General features: G+C 47.0%; 2 protein-coding genes across 2 annotated transcripts in view; both read right to left on the bottom strand.

The window, feature by feature from the left end:
* The window catches only part of LOC119445011 (uncharacterized), a 33,621-nt gene extending 29,549 nt beyond the window's left edge, over window positions 1-4,072 (bottom strand). Inside the window, exons 1-2 of the mRNA XM_037709342.2 lie at window positions 3,967-4,072; window positions 3,500-3,660 (exon numbers count right to left, since the gene is read on the bottom strand). Of these exons, the coding sequence (XP_037565270.2) occupies window positions 3,500-3,601 (102 nt within the window). The 5' untranslated portion in view covers window positions 3,602-3,660; window positions 3,967-4,072. The remainder of the gene's footprint in view (window positions 1-3,499; window positions 3,661-3,966) is intronic.
* A 154-nt stretch (window positions 4,073-4,226) lies between these two features.
* Window positions 4,227-15,902, bottom strand: LOC125944403 (uncharacterized). Its single transcript, XM_049664841.1, has 4 exons — window positions 15,855-15,902; window positions 14,386-14,448; window positions 8,532-8,596; window positions 4,227-4,478 (listed from the first exon to the last, which is right to left on the bottom strand). The coding sequence occupies exons 1-4, from the start codon at window positions 15,889-15,891 to the stop codon at window positions 4,227-4,229; spliced, it is 417 nt and encodes a 138-aa protein (XP_049520798.1). The 5' UTR covers window positions 15,892-15,902.
* Between the last annotated feature and the right edge of the window lie 2,564 nt (window positions 15,903-18,466).

An 18,466-nucleotide genomic window follows, 5' to 3' on the forward strand; every position in this document is an offset into this window, starting at 1 on the left:
GTGCATTTTTGAAATCCGTGACGTCATGATGACTTTCTGGTGCCGATGTTCCTGCGCGAAATTGAAGACAATCGAAGCTTTGCCTTTATATCTTCTTCGCTATCAACCTTCTTCCGCGCCCAATAAGTGAGAATGGTGTTCTGAAACTGATTTAGTAGGAGAAACTTCATCGAAAGCTCGCTCCTATGTAGTTCGGGGTTGTTAGACTGTCGTGCGCGCGTGGTCCTATATACGAGGCCACGCACAACAGGTAACGGACGGATGGATATATGTGTAAAACCTGAAATTTTGCGCAATGAGGACATGTCCCGGTTGAAGGCTCTGCGTGTTGTTTTTTTTTTTTTTTCATGATCGTTTCTCAATAGGCATTGTGTGTTTGTGTGACTCCGAAAGACACTTTCATAACCTGGACATGCAAGAAAAAGACAAAAGTCCTTAGCACCTATATATATATATATATATATATATATATATATATATATATATATATATATATATATATATTAAGAAACCACACAGCGAACTCCGCAATCACATTCGCTGTGCACGGTTAGCATTTCCCGGCGAAATTATTTCATATACAGAACGGACACAAACTGTGACCTACGTGATAAAAAATGAAGGAAAAATATATTTCACGCACAGCCGAAATAAGCTTAATTCCGCGGCAGGTACCCCGGACGCGGACTACAGACCGCAATACACGGCAGTTTCTCACGCTCTGTAGCTCTGCCGCTGGCCTTGATCAACCAGGGAGCGAAAATCCCTCACCGAAGCTTCGCACAAGTGCATCATCCCAATCGAATTCCCACGTGAAGGGGAGCTAAAATTCCATTAACCATGCAGGCCGCGACGAACTCGTTCTCGAGACGAGAATGCGAGCAGACGGCTCGAGGAAGAACGACTGGCGGCCAGATAGCGTACAGTGCTTGGTGACGTCGTACGGAGGATGGGAAAACTCGGAGGGGCTCGCGCGGTATCACGTTGTAAACGCAACCAGGCGAAAGACGTCCCTGAAAGCACTGGCTAACAAGGTTGAGGGATCGGCACTTTCTGCCCTCCCCTGATTGGACGAGACGCGTGACTGTGGATGGATGGATGGATGGATGGATGGATGGATGGATGGATGTATATATATATATATATATATATATATATATATATATATATATATATATATATATATAGTAAATTGGTGACGTCGTAGGAAGAATTTAAAAAAAAGAAACTGGACCTCGTATAATATTACGTTGAAACGCAACAGCATAAATTGGTGTCGCTGAGAGCACGTAGACGCGGGGAAAAAGCGCTGACTAACAGGGTTGAGGGATCGGCATTCTCGACCACCCTGATCGAACGAGACGCGACAGTGCTGAACGCCTGCGCAACGCTGCGCGTAATTGGCAAGGTGATAAGACGGCGGTGCAGAAATGGCGCCGTGATATAACCGTGACAATAAAGTGACAATCAAACAGTTTTACTGTCATTGGCACAGCGCGAATGGCGCTAATTCGAAACAAAGAGGCAAGTGCATATAAATAGATAAGAGCTGTTTCATCATTATTTACGGGCGTGATGAAATCCGCCGGCTTCTCTGCCGCCTTTCTAAACTGATAGTTCGAAAAGTGCGCAACAAAACAACAGTGGGGGGAAAAAAAAGAAAGGAGAAACTGTGCATAATACGTTGGTCACGTGACTGCGGCAGGTTTATACGCCTGATTACACGTACAGCGCATACTCCGTTCCGTATCAACGCGTGCTGGGCCTGGCGAACGTGAGACTCGCACTGCGTACTCATATGCAACCCCTCGGGTAGTGCGATTAAGTTCCGGTTTCGGGAAATAAATAAAAAAGACCTCTCGCTGTGTCTTAATGCACCGTGTCACGTTCTCCGGCACGCAGAAAGCAATCCAGCTTGAGCCGAGGATACGCGGTCTCGCATAATTCCGCTGCGCCTTGACCTCCCCCCGAAGCCCGGGTGCGTAAAAGAAAGGGAAGCCCCTGCGTGTATCAGTGCAATCGAGATATGCAATCAACGGACGATTGCGCCTTGCTCATTCTCTCGTAGTATATTTCTTGATTGAGACGACGCGAGAGACGCGCATGGAATAATTTTTGTGTATCCATAGAGCTAAAGTTAGCCCCCAGCTGTTGTTCAACGGGGCAAAAAAAAAAAAAAAAGAGAGAGAGAGAGAGAGAGAGAGAGAGAGGAAGAAGGAGATTTAAGAAACAAGGTGCAAGATACGATTTTAATACCTACGGTGCTCGCTCTGACGACCAACAGACGTAAATCTTAGATTTGTATCTTGCACCGTGTTTTTAAAATATTCCCTTTCAGGAATATATGTTAGATGTTAGATATAGCTTGGCTAACGTTGGCTGCAGCACATACTGTATATACTGTGCTGGGCACGGGTGACGGCGTGAGTGTACTGAATAATAATAATAATAATAATAATAATAATAATAATAATAATAATAATAATAATAATAATAATAATAATAATAATAATAATAATAATAATAATAATGTCACAGAGTAGCTGAACGTCTGAAGCTGTATAGTTTAGTCTAGTACCTGCTCCTTTTTGATGGCTATCTGCACTTATTCGACAAAAGAAAGGTTCGTCATTAGCGGAGATAATAAAGAAAACAATTGTCATTTCTGAATTTTGCGCCAACACGGCAGCGCCTGTACTTTATTATGACGCCTAGGATTTGAATGATGATGCCACACATTTCGAGCAATTTTCTTTTTTCAGGAAAATATTCTCAGAACACACTACGATAAAAAAAATAATTCTGGAGTTTTACGCGCCAAAACCACGATATGATTATGAGGCACGCCGTAATGGGGGACCCCGGATTAATTTTCACCACTTGGTGTACGTTCGTTTTTAGCGTACGCAGCTAAATACGCGAGCTTTTTTGCATTTCGCAAGACTCACTACGTAGGTTTCGTCTTTGGTTCCTTTAAATGCAGTGCGATTCCTCATTGACAAACTGCTTATAGTCCTGAGCAGACGCGTTCCATATATTGTGACGTCACGAGAAGCTATAGCGTATAGGAACTACAAGCTTGTGTTTCGTTCTTGCGTCTCTTCTGACTCGCCAAGAGGGCGTAATATAGCGGTAAACAACGATTGAGGAAGACAGACAGCGATAGCTGTGAAGAGAGAGGAAAGGCAGGGAGGTTAACCAGAGGTGAGTTTCCGGTTTGCTACCCTGCACTGGGTGGGAGGATATGTAGGGGTTGGAAAGGGGCCAAAAAAAAAAAAAAGACGACCTTCTCATGCGATGTCAAGTCGCGTCGGTGCATGTTGCAGAATCCTTTCTTCCGACAGTGAAAGTTGATAGTCAACCATATAGCCCAGCTTCGCAATACTGTGAATATATATCTAACCACTTTTGAGGAAAACCCTCCACCTTCCTCCATCTTGCAGATTGCCGCAGAACTAATCTGCTTCGCATCCACAAAGCTGTCTCTGCGAGCGCTTACCTCTGTGTCGCCGTTTTGTCCGGAGGTGGCAGCAGCGGTCGGCGCGCCGACGATGCAGAGATCTTCCAGCGGGGGATCTCCACCCGTGAAGAACCTGCGCATGCGCGAAACCAGGCTACGGGACAGAGGCCGCCACGTGAGCAGCGACAGCTCCCTCTGGCCTGCGTATGCGCAAAGCGGGGTGAGGACACCGTTACCAATGCGGATGACGTCGACGCTTCTAATAATGTACACAATGAAGCAAGAATGGATGGTCTGTTGTAAAATGGAACCTCGTCGCATTATTTTGCATCCTTTCGATTCGGAGAAAGGTTGCGGATGAATTTCTCGGTTCGTTGTTACTGTTGTTCTGTCTTTCTCCTTTATTCCTGAAGCTTCGGCAATGTGTCAAAAATGCTCGCACGAATCAGTCGAAGCACTACCCGCGTACACAGTTAGTGCAAACGCGTGCGCTCGACTTGTCTCACCGGGGCTTTCGAGCAGGTCGCAGTAGGCGTAGCCTTCCACGCGCAGCCTGCTCCAGCAATCCAAGGACAGCACCTCGACGAACAGCCGGCCCACCACCGCCAAACCTGCGTGCGTTCATCGTAAAAGAAAAAAAAAAAGCGTCGTAAAAACGGGGACACTGAGGCAAGAACGGACATTTTTTTTTTTTTTTTTTTAAAAAAAAAAAAGGGGGGGGGGGGGAAGAAAAGAAAGAAAGAAAAAGAAAGGCTTCACAAAAGCTTCACTTCGCATGGATTCTAATATGTGCGTTGGGTGTGCACATCCTCCCCCCTATTGTACGTCGGTTAAGTTTTTTCTCCTTCTTTTTCTGCCTTTCAGTCCGGTCGGGGGAATTAGTGTCAATTTCTCGCCACTTGATTGCGAGGCCACTGACAACACCTGAGAAGGACAGGGACTCGCCTTCCTGGTCGACGTCGGCCGCCGTCCTTTCCAGCTCGATCTCGAACGGGTGCGAAAAGTGCGCCACTTCCACCTGTTTCCGAGAGAAGACGAAGACATCGACGTCATTGGCGAAATAATTCGGGCAGCACGTACATATACGCAGCCTTCATTGAACTCGTAACCGACGCCACGCGTAACGATGAACGATATAACGCACTATAACTGAAGAACAAAAGTAAGCCCCCGCCATTTTGCACTGGATACATTGCACTTGAAATTCGCTACATTGACAGAAAGCGAGGGACTGGCCAGTCGAAATCTGTCCATGCTTACTCGCGGTGGTATACTACGCTCATTACAACTCGTCTCTGAACCCTTTCGACCGTTTTTTTTTCTTTTTGCAATTATGTACGGCTCAGCGTAGTTTTATTAACTCGCTTGTTAATATTGTCATGCAACGCATTTATTTCTTTCCTTTTTCTTCCTTTATTTATTTTTCTTTTCCTAGTGTGTTTTCCCTTTCTTTGTTCCTCCTATCTGTCACTTCCTTTTAACCCCACCACCCAAGCAAGGTGGCAAACTTCCAACGTGGTTGACCCGAAGTTGATCTTTCCCCCTTTCCTCTTGCATTCCTCTCTTTCCTAGGTCGCAGGTTACCGCGGTGGTGACGTTGGACTCGAAGACGCTTCTTTCTTTACGTTAACATAAACAAAGCAATGTGGTCACAGGAAGAAAACGACTTGAATGGATCAACAGTTAACGAGCCTATGTGTCAATGTGTCGACAAGAGGACTTGTCTTCTAGCCCCCTCCTGATCAATTTTGTTATTTCTCGTGCTGTTCGTTGTATGTTTTCTTTGCCTCACCTTGGCTTCCTCTCAACATTGTGTCCTTCTGCGTTTTCTAGCTACTACGTACCAACAGAGAGTTTGCTGTTGGGCCAGTTGGTTGCATGAAAAAGAGCGCACATATAGAACGACGCACGCACGCACGCACGCACGCACGCACGCACGCACGCACGCACACACACACACACACACCACGCACGCACACGCACACACACACACACACACACACACACACACACACACACACACACACCACACACACACACACACACACACACACACACACAAATGAAATGCATAATCGACTATTTAATAAAAATTCACTCAATAGGTGTTAAACTAATCTTATGGCCATTATTGCAATTTACGAATCCTAGCCGTGGAGTTCGCAAGGTGGATCCACTAGTGACGAATTCTGAGGATGACATCAGTTCCGAGATATTAATTCCCGAACTTTGTGGAGAAATGCGCTGGCGTTCCAGTTACTTTCTTAACAAAACGTCGTTTTATGCATTGAAGCACGAAAGTAACTGGAACGCCAACGCGTTTCTCCACAAAGTTCGGGAATTAATATCTCGAGACTGGTGTCATCCTGAGAATTCGTCACAAGTGGATCCGATCGCCTTGCGAACTCCACGGCTGGAATTCGTAAATTGCAATATGGGCCATCAGATAATTAGGTAAACATATTTTAGTGAATTTTCGTTAATTAGTCGATTAGCATTTCATGTTTTTTTTGTGTGTGTGCAAGTAATGTCCGCCTCTTCGAGTGTATACGCCAGCTCATGAACTAGAAATGTGCTATCTGCCGCAAGCAACCTTTAAAAATGTTTGAAAGTGTTCGCTTAAACACGCGGTATAGTAACATTTAGAGAACGGGACAAGGATGAGAGACAGACACAGCATCTGGTCCGATTACTTCACGCTTTTTCCTTTTTTTTTTTTTTTTTTTTTAGTTTACCAGCAAGGATCAACAACAAACTCTCCTGCTGAAGCTTTCAGCCCATCGACCCTTCGAGGTCGTTGCAACCAACCACCATCATGCAGTCGCCTCCCCCCCGGAAATCCCTAACCATGTAATTGTTTAATCCTTCAGTCAAGAGAGAGAGAATGGACACGAGATGGGGAAGGGAGGAGACAGAGACACCCACGGCCCTTTTGTGGCCTCGCTCGAAAAAACGTTCCCGGGAAAGGTCGCGCGACGCGGTGATCCCCAGATCAGCTCCATGTTGAGGAAAGGATTCCCGAAGAAGCCAGAAAAGCGGAGTTAAGGGGAGCCGGCTTGTCTGGTTTAGTCTACCCCTGCTTATTTCCACCGTTTCGCGAAAGTCATGGCTAAAGCGCAAGATATGTCGTGTTAGCGTTCGTTGCCTTTCGAGTGAATGTTGTCCCCTTTTTTCCGACGGGGGGTTCACTCGGGGCTTTTCACCTCTGTTTACGCACGCTTGTACTCGCCTAGTTGGAACGGAAAAAGGCCAGCAGCTATTTAGTAACGGCGCCACCCTCAAGGAAGAGGATCCACAGGGCTGAACGGCGATCGCTCGTGAATGGGCTGTCATTCATACCGCCGAAGTTATAACGTCGAATGTTTATTATCTCCGAAATTCATCGCTCGTTACGGAAAGCAAGATAAAAAAAGAAAAATACCAGTAACAGATGCCGATATTTATTCATTACGGTGTTTTGTAGTCCCGATCTGTGCATGCCATTTCACTATGCATCGCGAGCGAAAACTAGTCAAGGTTGCGCGGTCCTTCTCGCCTATAGTTGATGTTCTGGCCCACATTCTGCGGAATCAAAGTCGCTGTTCGAACTGTCTCCTTTTTTTGGTGTCTTTTTCTTTTTTGCGATAGATAGGGCACATTACCGTGGTGCAATGCTAGCCGGCGTTAATGCAGGTTGTCACGTGAGGTAATTAAATATACAACGAAATTTCGCTTTCGCCATGAGACTCGTTTACCCGAGTCTTGCGTGCTGTAACGAGAATATCTACTGCTAGTAGAACTCGATGAGGAAAATAGTTATTTTATATGCCATATACAGGCTGTTTCATTTTAGCTGCACCAAATTTTTTTAAAATTGCCTGTGGCAGATAGCACAATTATGATCCTTGATCTAAACTACTCGATGAGGTGGCCATTACTACCGCGAGAAATGTAAGCGCCTAATTGAATACTAATTAACGTAATTACGCTAATTAACTTTTGTTGCTTCAATGCATAAACATCGTTTTCCTAAATAATTTACTGGAACGCCCATGCATTTCGGCGGACACTTTGAAAATTATTATCTCGAAAGTGGTTCAGTCCTGAGAATTCGTTCCAAGTGAGTATCGCTTTGCGAACTCAGCGGCTGTAATTCGTAGATTGAAAGATGTGCCGTAAAATAATTAATTAGCAAGTTAATTACCGTAATTATGTTAATTATTCAATTAGGCGTTTTCACTTCTCGTGGAAGTAATGGCCGCCTCATCGAGTAGTTTAGATCCAGGATTATAATTCCGCTATCTGCCACAGGCAATTTTAAAAAATTTGGTGCAGCTAAAATGAAACAGCCTGTATAACAAAGGCTAATGACAATGCTCCACTAAACCAAATGATGGTTACAACGAAGCATTTTGGGGAGGAGGAATCATCCCTTAAAGAATTGCGCCTGTCTTCATGTGCGGCTCGTGAACGACTTGTATATTATATATGCATAAGTTTGTGCGTGGCAGTATTCTGAAAGAAATCGAATCTTGTCTTAACAGTGGAGCGACCGCGGCGACCAAAGGCTTGCTGTGCAGGCAGTGCAGAAAGCGGTTGCCACAGTAGAGGCCACCATCGTGGCCGCCGTGATATAAGTGTCTCCGTCATTGGAGATCACGTGTACTAGTTTGCTGTTGTAGTTTCCTTCGTTATTTCCTTCCTTTCTTTCTTTCTTTTTTTAAGAACAGGTTAAATGAAAGGTACTGATGAAACGAATAAGAAAACAGCACCACAAATTTTAGTGTTACATTAGGACACCTGACGCCTACCAATTAAAAAAAAAGGGCACCACTTGTTCATTATCATCACCATCTGCCGCCCTTGTGAGAGTCGCAGTGCTTCCGGTTTTCGGTCATCAGACGGGACGTATTTGTTGTTCGTGTGTTGATACACCAATTTTAACAGCGGAGCTGTTTAGGCCGGGCGTAATGTGTCAACCGCGAACAGAAAATGTGGGCCGATCCTGGCGGTATTGCAAAAACGGTCCAAGCGCCCCCGGCAGAGATTCTGGGTGCGCTACTGAATGCAGCTCGCTCGCCTATATACTCACGCGTCTTTTGGACCTGGTCCGGGAACACTGGGTCACGCCGAACAGCGGACACGATGAGGTCCAACCTGCAAAATGCGGGCGCGGTTGATTGTCGCCGTGACTGCATAGAGCCATTCATTTCTATATGGGTGACTTCGATTTACAATATTCTCAGCTACAGTGTACTAGAACACTTTTCTATAGTCGGATACAACTTAAGTCTGCAGTGTAGCCCCGCCCACGCCCTCATAACCGCCAGCCACTGTTCCTCCGCGAGGCTGCAAATTATTCGTACTTCAAACTTTCCCTGTTACTCAAATAAGGTGGTAACCACAAAAAATAAAATTATAAACGCGTAATTTTATACGTTTTCACTCATCTATTATAGTGGAACGTACAAGTACGACAAGTACAGTCGTATCAAGTACGACGCCATTTTGAAAACGTCGCATGACGACGATTTTGTTTGCTTCAGTGGTTGGCTGGCGGAGTAACACAACCCCGCGTGGGCATTGTGCCTTTGTTGCCAACTGCTGTTTTTTTTTTAAGTTGTATCCTACTATAGTACGGTTTACCTCAGCCTCTGGTTAACTGTTAACTGGGCAGGGAGCGGCTAGGCGAAAGGCGTAACCTCCGCTGACCATTGCGATAAAGGTCTGCCCTCCCGTGGGAAACGAACAGTCAAGGGGAAAAAAAAAGCAAGCAAGCGGGAGATCTTGCGGATATAAAGCAACAATCATAAAGAATAACAGCGATATACTGTAGGCTTTCAACAATATTTTTATTATTGTTGATTAATCCTATATAGTGTGCCTCTCAGGAGATGGGAGATCGACGGTACGCATCAGAGACCGAACGCTGGTATGCAGATAATTTTCTAGTTAAGATTAAGAGGGAGGACTGGAGTTGAGCACGTCGCAGAGTTACCAGATGCCGCCAAGCAAACAAGCTATAAATAATCATCCCAAAAGAAGCCCCCGAAAAAGCGGCGCGACTTTTGCGAAGAAGCCCAAAAGAAAATTTCTCATTCTTGAAGATAGTTTAAATATAGTAGGAAAAAAAACGCAAAAATACGAAGGGACGGTAAACAAATAACTTTAATTATTTTGTACAAAGAAAATATGCGCAAGAATGAAGCAAAGCACTCGTTCACTTTTTAAATAGTCTCCAGCGTAGTCTGCACCCTGTTCATTGCACGTTTGCCAGTACATGAATCTGACACTTGAAATACTTGAATGCTGCTTTTTTATCGTCTCCGGTGACTGGGCGTAACCAGTCCTTGAGCTGCGTTTCATTTTCCCACTCTTCGCAATATCTTTTACAATATTTCGACCACTTCGAAGCCAATTTGCACAAAGAACACTGACAACAAACTACGACGACCACGATTGCTGGCAAGGCGTCAAAACATTGATGAATGGATAGGGACAGTTTCGTACTTTGTGACTCCTGCTGCTTTTCCGGTATATTTAACGACAAACACGCGTGATGGGCACTAAAACAACAATATCTGCAGGAAAAACGCGAATGAGCCAAAAAAAAAAAAAAAAAAACGCCGACAAGCGACTGCAAATATCTACAAGCGACTCGGTGAAAAAAGAAGCCCGAATCCGCTTATTATAAGCGGAACTGGACGTCGTGTAATGTGCAAGACAGTGCCGTATATGAAGGGGAAACACAGGTCGGGGACGGCTGAGCATTAGATGGAGTTAAGTGGCTTAGGGAACTTGCAGGCATTACGATTGGCTCGAGTAATGCACGGTCAGAATTGTAACTAGATATCTTTGGGAGGAGGCAGAATCATGTTTTAAGCTATAGCTGAATCGTTCACGTCGAAGTAACAAGAGCTACATCCGGCGCCACATCATGTCACACTATGTCCCTGTCGTTTTGCGCCGCTTGTTATACACCAGTTTGGAGAGGCCTTCTTCCTGCGACTTTATGATGACTATGATGATGATGGTTGTTAGTGACGTTTCGCAGAAGTCAATCAATGTGCGGACTTGGCCTTAATTACTTCTCGCATCAAAAAAAAAAAAAAAAAGAAACACCCACAGATACCCGTGGTGCACCTGAACGACGGTAATAGATTATTAGGATGGCCGGCCCACCCATGCCTCTGCACACTGCTTCTGGGATCAACCCGCTTTTATTCTGCGTCGATAACTGCAGCAATCGATGGTCGGTGAGCGTCCTTTATAATGTTATCGCATTATAAAGGACAGCTACACGCGTCCTCGTGCGCATGCGCGGGCGCTGCTCTTTGAGCAGTTTCCTGCATAACCATCCTTTGGCATGCATGCTCCTCGATTAGTACGGTAACACGGTAACGGGAGTAGGCGTTACGTAAGGCTAGAAAGTTTCCGCTGTCTGTCTGCATCTTACAGGGGCGTCGTTGGCTATAAATATACATATACACGCTGATCGGGAAGCGAGAAGCTTTGGGCCCGCGACGGTGTAGAATGCCGCCGCGTTACGACAGTCGCAGAGGCAAGAAAGACGCTATAGCGCGCACGGGCTGATCCGCTCCACCCTGATCTTTGACGCCCCCGCCTGTTACGCAACGGTCGCTATCCACTCCTGGCAGTGTACGCGCGCGCCTGCCGCCCCAAAGGAGGAACGAAGATCTCCCTGCACTTCTTTTTTACTTCTTTTCTCCACCCACGCCTGCAGTCGAGCTGACGTAAGAGGTGACCCGGCGTTTCGTAAGCGGACCCATTGCACGTGCCGATTCCGTAACTACGGACAAGCACGGAAAGGAAATGGCACGAACTATCCTGCGCTATGCGCGAGAGTCTTTACGAACGAAAAGAGAGAGGAACTCTGACGGATAAAAGGTAATCAGTCTGGTGGAAAAAACAGCAGTTTGAGTATAAGAAGGACACAGCTAGTTTCAGTGTAAGAGAGAGGAAAAGAAAGAACTTGAAAAAGAAGAGGCGCCTTTCTTGTCAGCTCAGTGCGGAGACGAACGCAAGAGGAAACGAAGCAGAACGCACCTAGCCGTCTGTGTCCATGCAAGCGGACCTTCGCACCCAGCTACGCGACCTCCCATTGGTTCTTCAACGAGCAACCGTACTCACACGGAACGTTTAAGCATTCCGTCCCCATCTGGGAATCGAACCCTTGATCTCAGCGGCAGAACGCCGCAGCAACTGAGCCACAGCGGCAAGTTTACAGAGCACTATGGAAACTAACACGTTATTGCATATGACAACCCTTTCGAGGATGTTGATGGTGGTGGTGGTGGTGGCGGTCATTTACAGCGAAAGCTGTATATGGCTAGGTGAAACGAAAAACCGTTCGCCACATGTTTCGATAAACGTCTCCATTGGCTGCGCCGTCAGTTACGTCGTTCTCTAGGTCGTGCCCAAGCGCGCGAGCCATTGGCAGCGCCGTTAGTGACGTCGTTAGCGAACGCGTTCCCGCCATTGCCACGTTGACGCTGCTACCTTCTAGTACACTGTAACGCTGCTCTGCCCGCAGCGCTGCTTCCTCGGTTCGCCGTTGTCGCATGCGTTCGATATCTCGAGTTAGCTCGGCGTCGTGATTAGCAGCATCCGCGCGCCATTGGCGCTTGCGTTCCACTAGAAACACAAACATGTAACCAATAATTGAGAAACGCTTCAATACAGCGTCGGCATTAACCCACTGCTAAACACCGGGGCCACACGATTCAGCTTCGCTGGTTAACCATCTGTACGGAGTGCTTGGGCGGTGATTTTTTAAATTTATTTATTTATCTATCTATTTATTTTATTCGCGGCTGCTGCGCAGATTCCGGCCCCCAGAAACATACCATGCCCAGAACTGCATAAAACGACAGTTACAGAGGTATGCCTGGGTGCCGCGGCGTCTATCTTTCGCCCATTTACCAAGTTCTCATGCATCAAAATGTCCAGCCCCTTCCTGCAACAGTTAATCGGCCACACCGTCACCTGCCTTCCTCTCGTATAAAGAAGTTATCGCTCCTTTGCATGCTGTTGAAGCGTTTCTGCTCGCTGTCCCAATATTACTCGCTTCCCATTGGTATTGCACAACCAGTGGCTAAAGTTGGCTAACACTCCCAGAGCTAGATCTGGTAAACATAAATACCCGAGTTAGTGGACGGATTGATTGACCCGTCCCGACTGGGTCAAATTGGGACACAGGAAATTTACTCAAAAGTCGGGACTGTCCCGCTAAATTCGGGACGGTTGGCAACCAACCCTATACGCGCCACCGCTATATCGGCCACATGCACGGCGCTGGATTTATTCCAAAATGCGACCCCTGTCACTTTCCTTAATGTGGCGCGTATACAAGCGCAGAATTTGTAGCAACAAGGGAGTAGTGTGTTCTCGCAAATTTAATATGGCTACCATAGTCGCCACCACCGCGTCCAGACTGGCCGCTTTTTTTTTTTTTTTTTTGCCAAGTGACAGCTATTTCGAATGTGCGTCTGTGCAGCGCTCTTGCCATCGCGCTATGAAGCTGTGACGTCACACGAGCAGGAAATGGAAATTGCACTAAGAAGAACGCGCATCGGCGCTTATCTTATCGCTTTCACCTTTTTCAGTCGCTCCATGGCTTGGCAACGAAAAACCTTATTCCAGGTGTGTGACGTTGCAGCACACCCACACCTTGCCTTATGTAGATGGCGTTGGTATACGAATGCCTTTGCAGGCATTTACACGGCCACAGTGGAAGTCCGGCCGTGGCCATTGATACAGATACTGGCCTCGATAGAGAATAAGCCAGCGATGATGAAACTGTTCATAAGGCAATGCACTACTACTGTTCGAAGGGACAATGACTATTCGCACACAGCGTGTGACAGCGCGTGGAGATAGAGCAGAACTTATTCAGCAGCATGTCGCAGTATTCATCTATAGATGTAAGTGAGGACGTATATACTTATAGTCAGGTCTGCCCGAAGCCTTGTGTATTAAAGAGCCGACTGAACACGGCGGTGGAAGACGCTAAAACTGCTAAAACCTAACGTGACATCATCACGTGCTGGGCCGACTTTTTTCTGCACGGTGGAAGGAAAAAAAGACTCGGAGGAAGCATGACGTCATGGCAGTTAGCCTCGGCAAGCCAACCTGCTCTGACGCGGCCCCTCTTTTCATACGGGGCTAACTTGCGCGTTGACTCTCGGGAGATGGGTCCTCCATGGTTGCCGGACATCTCAAGGCATTGTCTGGTTTGAGGTTGCTTCTAGTGACGCCTATACTCTCCGCGTGATCAGCGGCTAGAAATTATCGCTCGCATATCAAGTGATGAGGGCCTATTTTCCACGAGCATTTCCTTTATATTTTGTGTGACTGTTCTTCAAGATGGTCCCGTGACGTCCTTCCTTCTAGTCTTTTTCCTTCTTCCGTGTTTTTCTGGCTTCAATTTTATCACGTAACGCACTTCCTCCTTAGTTTTGCCACGGTTTCGCCATTCCTCCTCGGAACACGAGGATGAGTCCGCGCATTGCGGAACAGAACGCTAGAGGGTGTGCCAACCCTGGAAGTAAGAAAACAGGAAGAAAGGCAAACCCGCGTGTTTAGAAGAATGCGCCCGCTGCGTTGTTCGCGTTCACTTTTTTTCCCTGGTATTACTGCAACTAAGAACGTGATATTTATAAGAGTTTCTCTTGCTTAGCGTTAAATTGCTGTGTACATCCGCCGGCTGTGGAACTCGGTGCCTGCTGGCATTGCGACATTGAATGAATTATCCATTTGGAGACCGGCGACAGCATTCCGGTGGAGACAGTGTTAGAAAAATGAATTATGCATGAGGCAGCCTTGTGTTACTCGGCTTAAAATGAAGAGAGTGAGAGAGAGACAAAGGAATCCGTGTGTGCAGTTATAGGACGTTCGCGCCCCATCCGTCACATGTGTGCACCAACCATTTTCCAGATGAAAGAAGTAGTGCACGAAGAGGTCGTCGTTCTCGAAGTCTTCAGCTGTTGCTGCGCAGAGAGGGAAAAAATAAGGGGGGAGAGAAGGGGAGTTATTGAACCGGTTAAGGCGTGCGCTATTTCTCAATTCTGTCCTCGACACTATATAATGGGTTCTGACGGATGCGTTTTCCGCGTAGCGCATTGACGTCAGAGCCGTGCCTTCGACTTTCTGCGGTCCTGTAGTGTTGAACGAGCCATATCGCGCCGTGTGTGTTAAAACAAGTTTTATTTTCGTAAACTGCACATGGTAGTCACGTACCGTTGCAGCATTAACGTTCTTCTCTCAGAACAGCAATCAACAGGACCGCATAGACCTACCTGGTCACTTCGTACAGATGCCCTCATTAAAGGCGACACCAAAAGTCGCACTTTCGCCCAGAAGGCGAGACATTGACATCGGTAGCAAAGTAACTATTACGCGAAGTACCTGTAAGCTTGTCGATTTATGGCTCGTGTAAATTGTAGTAAACACTCGCTTACAAACTATAGACACGCGCCCACACACGCACGTGAACAGTGTCAACTCGATGAGCGCGCGGTCACAACGCGGATGTGATGAGGTCACAACGCCGGCACGATGCTTGCTTTATAGTGTGCCTTTGCAGTGTCCCCTCAACAGATCCCGTCGGAAGTCGTGGCTCCACATCTAAAAGTTTCACAACGCCGTCCAGAGAACGTCTACCGCAAGAATGTTTGCAAAGAGTTTGCTAGTACGTAGCCGAGATAGATGCAAGCGAAATGCTGCGAGCTAAGTCGCGGTGCTAGGAGGCTAAATACTTCCTCTCCAGCAGACGCTCCCATCCATTGCCTACATAGACCAGCGCTCGCTCGCGACGTTCCTCCCCAGCCTTTTCTCGTATCGGAGCCGACGCGGCCCCTATCTTAAAAGCGATCTGCGATGGGTACAGCGTCTAGGTGCACCGACGAGGGCTGATAGCTTCGTGTCACCGCTTAGTTCGCGTTGAAGCGAGAGGCAGCACGAAGGACAATTCGCTCACTGGTGCTGCCGCTCTTCCTCAAGCCAGCGTCTTGACAGCGAGTGTCCGCGGTCATCGAGTGAGGTGTATTTATGTTTTCCTGTGCTCGCGTGATGTACACCATGCTTGCTAATGCAGTTAGCATTAGTTTATCCAAATGACTTATCCGCGCGTAGTAGCGAGCTGCGTTAACTGCTGCAACGATTCATTTTACTTCGCGTTAAGCTTAAATTTATCCTTGTGGAGATGCTGGTGACATACTTATTGCCGTCATTTTCGACGAATAAGTGAATAATATACGCGAGCCACAAGCGCCGAAATGTTCACTTAGCCTGCTTCTGTACACAACGCGAAGGGCTACCCAAGGTGCTTGAAACGACGAGAGGAGTGCATATGGAAACGAAGGTGGTTTGAAAAGCAACGTCACGCTCCCCTTACCTATTGTTCCGAAGATGAGAACCTTCACCGGATCCATTGCACTTGCGGGGCCTGCGTGCGTACAAAACGCGCTGATTAGACCGGCACAAGTGCAGCTTACTTGTGGGACAAACAAGTATACCCATGATAGAGGGCAGATTAATAGCAGCCGCCTTAGCACAATTGGTAGTGCAACGCACGCGTAATGCAGAGGTTGTGGGTTTGGCTGCCACCAACGGCAATTTATTTTTCGTCCACTTTCATTTCCCTTTTCTTCATTATTTTCTGCATTTCAATTTCAACCACAGCTAATTTCCCCTGTGCTTTTCATCGCTTCATTATCTGTTGGCTTTATATGGTCATGCTATATATATATATATATATATATATATATATATATATATATATATATATATATATATATATGTGTGTGTGTGTGTGTGTGTGTGTGTGTGTGTGTGTGTGTGTGTGTGTGTGTGTGTGTGTGTGTGTGTGTGTGTGTGTGTGTGTGTGCAGCGATAATCGCGTATTTATGCAAAATATGGTGTCGATCACCGTTCCGCACAATCGCACAATCGGCGCTCTCCTGAGCGGCCGAGTTAAAAGAAAGTCGTATGCAACTCGAATTGAAAAGAACCAGAATTCGCACGTGGACAAAAATTTTGCGGGACGCGTTCATCAGTGTGTCTAATGACTACATGTTGTCGCACATGTCTCGTCTTACAGGTCGCATTGTGATCCGAGACAGCAGGAAGAAACGGATATGACAGCGAAAAAAAAAGGAAAGAGATTAAAAAAAAAACGGACCGAAGAAAATCATAAAGTATGCAGGCGTACCGCCATTGTATGCATAATACCCCGATGGCACGTGCACTGAATATGCATACATAAAGGCAAGCCTTTGCAATCCGCCACGTGCAAAGCAAAACAAGCAAAACTAAAATACGTAAAGCTTTTGCCAGCCCGTAAAGTTCGCACCGAACATGGTAAGAAAGAAAGAAAGAAAGAAAGAAAGAAAGAAAGAAAGAAAGAAAGAAAGAAAGAAAGAAAGAAAGAAAGAAAGAAAGAAAGAAAGAAAGAAAGAAAGAAAGGTCCTGTGTTTGTATAAGTATATAAGGCGCTCCATGTACTGCCCACATTTACTTCTTACACATAATAGCTGCTGCTGCATCTTCCGAGTCAGGCGGTGGCGCACGTGAGAAGACGACGCCCAATTTCGCTACTGTCCCTAACATCGGCGCGGAGCGGTGTGACGTCACGAGGGCGTCGCAGGAATAGTATATACCGCTACAGACGTCGTGCATGCGGTTGCGTGGTGCATGCGGGCCGCGCCCTGCCAAGTTACCCAGCGACGTTTGTCCTTGGCACTGAGGCAATTTGTCCCGCGAAGCCGAGCGGCGACATTATATAGAAGCGGGAGGCAGCACTTGCGGTATATATGCGAGGGGAAAGCCGGAGAGGGGGAGGCCTCCTTCACTAAACGCTCTGATCCGGGGAAACCCGACCTCGTTACGCCGCCAAATGTTGCGTGTCGTGCGCGGAGTCTTTTCTGATGGCGCCTGTGGCCAAATGCACCTTGCCACGCTGCGGACAGCCGGTGTGTCTGCACGTGTGTGTCCTGGCGTTTTGTTCATTTGCGAGGTCTGTGTTGTATGTGTGAATGCGGGGGAAGGAAGGGAAGATGGCGATGCGGGCTGCAATATTTTACGCATGCCTGAACCTGTACGCCGTTTGCGTGCTGCACGTTCCGTTCTCTTTGTGCAATGCCTCCGATAACGAAATGGTGTGTATACCGTCCTGTACAGACGCAGGTAGTGTTAATAAATAGCAACATCTCGCCAGAAAAGCCACTTTTAATATATATATATATATATATATATATATATATATATATATATATATATATATATATATTAGTGGGGAAGATTGTCACGAACTATTCAGAGAGGACGACGACGTCCGGCAGCCCGGAGAGCGCGAGAAAGCGACCGACGCTCTTGGGCCAAGGCTGTTGTTATGCAGCCCTGCTTGTAAATAAACCCCCTTACAGTTTGGTGGAGGTGCGGGGTAGTCTCCTGGTCTCCCAACCTGGAACTACGAAGCCGTACCCTGCCTCCAGTGCCCGCGATGCCGGAAGGAACCACCACTCAAGGCCCCTCTCAGACGCCACCCACCGTCTGTCCCGGCGTGCCGCCTCAGCGTCACCCACCGATATTCAGCGGGACTGACGACCAAGACGTCGAGAACTGGTTGGCAACTTACCAGAGGGTGACCGCAGTGAACAAATGGGACGATGCGACTAGGTTGACCAATGTCATATTTTACTTGACCGGCGTCGCCAGTCTCTGGTTCCGCAATCACGAAGCGGAGATTCATAACTGGGTCTCGTTCAAGACCACTTTTTCGGAAATCTTCGGCCACCCCGCGGTACGCAAGCTCCGCGCAGAACAGCGACTTCGTGAACGCGCTCAACAACCCGGTGAGAACTTCACCAGTTATATTTAAGACGTCGTCGACTTGTGTAAGCGCATAAACCCGTCGATTCACGAGTCGGATAAGATCAAGCAAATCCTGAAAGGAATAGCCGATGGCGCATTTCAAATGTTATAGGCCAAAGACCCACAAACCATCGC

Source organism: Dermacentor silvarum, chromosome 3, assembly GCF_013339745.2.
Source record: "Dermacentor silvarum isolate Dsil-2018 chromosome 3, BIME_Dsil_1.4, whole genome shotgun sequence".
Lineage (NCBI taxonomy): Eukaryota > Metazoa > Arthropoda > Arachnida > Ixodida > Ixodidae > Dermacentor > Dermacentor silvarum.

Bases quoted from the DNA above. Each gene is read 5' to 3' on its own strand.
- LOC125944403 (XM_049664841.1), bottom strand. From the start codon at position 15,891: ATGGATCCGGTGAAGGTTCTCATCTTCGGAACAATAG. The intron at 14,449-15,854 runs GTAAGGGGAGCG...CTCTCTGCGCAG, and splicing joins TCTCATCTTCGGAACAATAG to CAACAGCTGAAGACTTCGAG. The intron at 4,479-8,531 runs GTGAGTATATAG...TCTCGGAAACAG, and splicing joins GGACCAGGTCCAAAAGACGC to GTGGAAGTGGCGCACTTTTC.